The sequence below is a fragment of the Pistacia vera genome, unplaced genomic scaffold (genome assembly GCF_008641045.1).
Source record: "Pistacia vera cultivar Batoury unplaced genomic scaffold, PisVer_v2 Contig343, whole genome shotgun sequence".
Classification (NCBI taxonomy): Eukaryota; Viridiplantae; Streptophyta; class Magnoliopsida; order Sapindales; family Anacardiaceae; genus Pistacia; species Pistacia vera.
This window is the reverse complement of record NW_022196161.1, coordinates 663,574-668,534: the sequence shown is the minus strand read 5'-3', so window position 1 is coordinate 668,534 and position 4,961 is coordinate 663,574. Positions and strand designations below refer to the sequence as shown.

The following is a 4,961-nucleotide window of genomic DNA, read 5'->3' as shown; positions in this document are numbered from 1 at the left end:
TATAACATTTATTGGAGATAATTACGAATCTTTGATATTTGATATTTGAAGAGTAATTGACTTAATAAAATATATTTATTATAATTAATTAAATATGAAAAAATAAAAAATAGAAAAAACTAAACCAAATCTGAGTTAATCCCACAGTCATCGCACTCTCCTTAATCCCACAACCGCCACTCCTCTCTCCATCTCTAGCCATTGCAGCGGCTGGCATCAAACCCTACAGCTGCCAACCCTCTCTGCCTCCCTACCCCCTGCTGCCGCCCTCTCCCCCTCCCAACTTGACCATCTTGACTTCAAATTTGGCCGCATTTGGTCGTTACTGTTGTGCATTGGGGCTGATAGGTAGCTTGCGAAAGGACCAAACACCTGATATACATTGATTAATTTTTAGGGGAGTTTTACTTGCTTTGCTGGGGTATTCTGAATGAGTTGCTTATGATTAAGGTTTTCCTGATTTTTGATTAGTGATGACTTTTTTGAAGATTAGTAAACTTTGGATTGTAGTGTTGATTAGTAATGGCCAATGATGTGTGGGTACGGTTGTCGAATTGGATTGCGTTAGGAGCTTGTTTTTGGGCCTCAACGTGTCGACACGGCGGTGATTTGCTTACACTCCCGGAGAAAGCTGATGAGTCTCTCTAGAGGAAGTTGTTGGCTTTGTTGGAGATTTAGGATGAAGATTGAAGATGAAGATTGACAATGTAGAATGAGAATGAAAAATCAAACCGGGGTTTGAAATTAATGACCCAGTTTAGGGCCCGGGTTGGTTGGACCGGTAGTTCGCTACTGTATCACCGGTCCAATAGCAGGTCAAAGCGGGCTATTGCAATTATCTTTTTCAGACCTGACCAGCCCGACTTAGCCCTAGTTTTCAGTTGATCGGCAAACCGGTCGAGCTGGGATGGATTTGAAAACATTGCTTACATAGGGTACACATTGTCTCCTTTCCAATACCTTGCTATTTCCCATATTAGATAAACTTTAGGTGATTCGGCAAAGAAAGTTTCTTGTTTACATAACATCATTACTTGTATCAAGTATTTTTTTTGATAACCTCGACGGTACGAGGAAATTTTATTAATATAAAAAATTTGACACCTGTAGGGGGACGTAATGAGCCTTACCCTTCAAATCTATGTTACATGAATATATATAAAAAATGATGTATGCATGCATGAAACACGAAAAAAAAAAAAGGGCAAAATACAAAACAACTCCCCATCTAGAATAACTGTACGTAACATACATCCAGTAATTGCCGACTGTATCATCTGTCAAATCCTTGTGAAAAAAGATAGAACGCATCCCACCATTGAAGAATGGAATTAATATTGTGAGTCAACTTTGAAATAATCATTTCTTGCAAAATTAAAGAACATGAAGACACCAGAGTTATCTTCCATGATTCAATCCGTTTCCGGCAAAGAAATATTAAAATTAAGCTCAGAAATATAAATTAACTCATACATTCCATAAACTCTGACATAAAAAAAAGCAAAGAATATGTGAGGAGGAGTTGCAAAGCATTTGGTATCATCAGCAAAAACCTAGCATAAATAAGCCATACTATACGGAAACTAAACCGGTAAAATTAAATCGTGATATATTGTAGTATGAACACTGAATTAGAAATAAAATCAAAACGTTCTATTCTTACAAATAAAGCAATCTACATTAAAGGAAAAGGAAAAGAGATTACCTGTGGACTGAATGCGATCATGGCTGCCTTTTTCAATATATTTGAGATCAGTAAAGTCGATTTTCGGGTGAGATCCAGATGAATCCACTCTCTTTTGGATACTGTCCTTCATCTTCTTTACTTAGGGCATGAGATGATCTTCAACTCCTTCAAAGTTGTAGCCTTATAAATGTAGTCTGGCAAGTCTCTAACTTGGGGCAGAATGCATGGTGAGGGACTCAATACGTTCCATAATTTTAACATTTCTTCTTTTGCAAACGCAATCCCGTAGTTCATCCTTTCCATTCTTTCATATCTGAAATCGAGATGTTTTAATTTGGAAAGGCCTCCACAGAGGATTTGCTATCTGTAATTTCCAATCCCAAAATTCATTATCCACTCTTTCCACTTCCTCGAACTCCTTATAATCCGTGATTCGAGGGATGATAATTTTCCCAAAGGAGGTAAATTATCCAGCTTCATGCAATGATTTAATGACAAAAACCTCAACTTTTTTAGTAAGGTTACCCATTTGGAAGACATAACCTTACCACTATATTGAACTATCTTTAATCTCATTAAATTGGGAGGTAATTGCAAGTTTTCAAGAAACTTTTCATCATGATCTTCATTACCTCCCATCCCAGTTTCTTCATCTTTTCTGAAACATAGACACACATCGAGGAGGCTTTCCTTATTCTGGAGGGTTGTAATTTCCTTCCGGTTTGTCGAGGGTTTTTTTTTTTCTTCATGATTCCCCAACTTTTTTATGCTAAGACACCCTCGAAGGTGTTTCAAGTCTTTGAGAGATTGAAGAGTACATGCTTTGCTACCGTTGCCACCATTACGACACACAATGAATTCACTTAATGTTCGAAGACGAGTTAATTTCTCGATTCCTTTCGGCAAGTAACTTAGCGAAGTCTCATCATTTACAATATGCCTTAGGTTGATCAACTTTTCCATCCTTTGAGGTAAAGTTTTGAGATTCCTACACCGATTGACCTCTAAGGTTTGTAAATTACTCAACTCGCATATTGTCTCAGGCAATTCTCTTATCCCTTTGTTGTTAGAAAAGTTGAGGTACCTCAAATGTACAAAATTTTTTATTTCTCCTGGAACTTCTTTGATTAATTTGTAAAAAGAATTATCCTGGTTGCTCAAATCTAATGCCCTTAGACAAGTCAATTGATCAAATAGCTTAGACAGTTCTACATTACTCATAAAACCACCTCTAGGCTCAACTAAAAGGCTACGCAACCTTTCTTTATGATCTTTAGCATAAACTTCTATGGGAAATGAGCTCCAAACTTCTTCCAACGTTATCATTAAATGCCGAACGTAAATATTTAAATGTTGAACATCAGTATTTACGAGCGAAGATTCATATCTCGTTGCCTCCATATGAAAACATTCATTCTCTGCTAGAAATCGAGCAAATTCACTCACCGAATCATGTAGCTTGCAACTTATTATGCTACCATCATATTCATATAATTGAAAATCTTGAAAAAAGGATCGCATTGCTAAGTGGTCAAAATACTCTTCTCCTATTAACTCCATATCATCCCTTTCCTCTTCTAACTTAATGAGATAACTCTGAGACATCCATAACTTTATCAATCGATCTTTTTCTATTTGATAATTGTTTGGAAAGATAGCACAATATAAGAAACATTTTCTCAATATGAAAGGCAAATCATAATAACTCAATAATAAAAGCGGGAATACAGACCCTCCTTTTACTTCTTCAAGTTCCCATATTTCACTATCTAAGACACTTTTCCACTCTTCTACACTTGTTTTAAAGCGTAAAAGGCTTCCTAATATCTTTATACCAAGAGGCAAACCATAATATTTTTTAATGATCTTTTGACCAATTTCTTCTAGTATTTTTCTCTCTTCATCATTAGGCCTTCCAGAAAGTGCAATCTGGTGACACAATGACCAACTATCATTATCAGACAGTCTCTCTAATGATATCGATTCGGTGGATTTTAAACCATTATTCTTATCTAATGAGGTCACCAGAATTCTACTTCCTTCATAACTACACTTAAGAGCATGGTTTAATTGTTCCCAATAGTTACCTGTAGAGTCAAAATGTACATCATCTAGGACAAGAAGAAAATTTTCTTTCTTATTACATCGACTTATGTGCCATAACACACTATCCCATTCAACAAAATTTGATGATGCATCATCTTTACTTAGAGATTCAAGAATTGTTGTGGCAACTCTAATCTTATTGAAGGGATAAGCGCATACCCATATTTTTTTATTGAAATGATTTTTTACTTTCTCATCATTAAAAACTTCACGAGCTAGAGTAGTTTTCCCAATTCCTCTCGGCCCAACAACAGAAATGATAGGGAGGATTTTAGTCATTTCACCACTCCCACTCCCACTAACCAAGAAGTTTACTATTTCATCCTTGACTTCATCTCTTCCATGAACTTTTGACATATTACCAACAAAAGAGGCAGTCAAATTTTGTTTTAGTTCTCTTGTGCCCTTCACCAACTTAAAATTGAACTCATCTTTTTCTACACTAACATCATGTAGTGTTTTACTAACATATTTAATCTTAAGAGCTATTTCTCCATGCAAACGAACTCGCTTATTACACATCAAATAAGGACGGATGGATGAACATACCTTTCTCATAAGAGTGGAATATCTTCGTTCTCCTGTGTCCTCTAATTCTTCAGGTCGTAGTTTTTGGATCGCAGTCGTCCACTCATCGAACATCTCCTCGATATCATAGAACTTGTATTTAAGTTTATGTAACCAATATCCCACAGCAAGATCGTCAATCTGTCTGCTTTCCGCGTCCTCGAGCACCTCACGAATGGCCAACATTTGGTTGAAGAACTTGCGAAATTCTTCCTCCACGCACACCACTAGTCTTAACCCTTCTTGTTTTTCCTGACGAAGCATTGAGTTCAGTTTGTCGAAGGCTGTGGAAACAATCACCTGATCAGTCATAGTCAAAGATGGTAATTGCCCTTACAAAGATGAGAATTTGAAGTATTTAGTGTCTGTAATTTTGTAAAATGCTTACTATTTTCCTTTTGATCTTTATATATGTTGCATTTATTGAAATAGTCAAAGAATATTATGTCTTGCGTGGCTTGAAGCAAAGTTTTGCTTTGACGCTAAGTAACGTATGTATCGTTCTCCAAGTTATTCCAAAATTCTTTTCTTTTTCCTTAATGTACATATTACTCATAACTCCAAATTTATCCGGGTAGTCATTATAAACTTATTGTAAAAA

General features: G+C 36.1%; 1 protein-coding gene across 1 annotated transcript; it reads right to left on the bottom strand.

Moving 5' to 3' along the window:
* Positions 1-1,396: 1,396 nt before the first annotated feature.
* On the bottom strand, positions 1,397-4,742 carry LOC116138743 (putative disease resistance protein RGA1). The gene is made up of 2 exons (XM_031424427.1): positions 4,343-4,742; positions 1,397-2,051 (listed from the first exon to the last, which is right to left on the bottom strand). The coding sequence occupies exons 1-2, from the start codon at positions 4,670-4,672 to the stop codon at positions 1,995-1,997; spliced, it is 387 nt and encodes a 128-aa protein (XP_031280287.1). The 5' UTR covers positions 4,673-4,742; the 3' UTR covers positions 1,397-1,994.
* Positions 4,743-4,961: the final 219 nt, after the last annotated feature.

Bases quoted from the DNA above. Each gene is read 5' to 3' on its own strand.
- LOC116138743 (XM_031424427.1), bottom strand. From the start codon at position 4,672: ATGACTGATCAGGTGATTGTTTCCACAGCCTTCGACAAACTGAACTCA. The intron at 2,052-4,342 runs GTATGTTCATCC...TGGAAATTACAG, and splicing joins ATTCCACTCTTATGAGAAAG to ATAGCAAATCCTCTGTGGAG.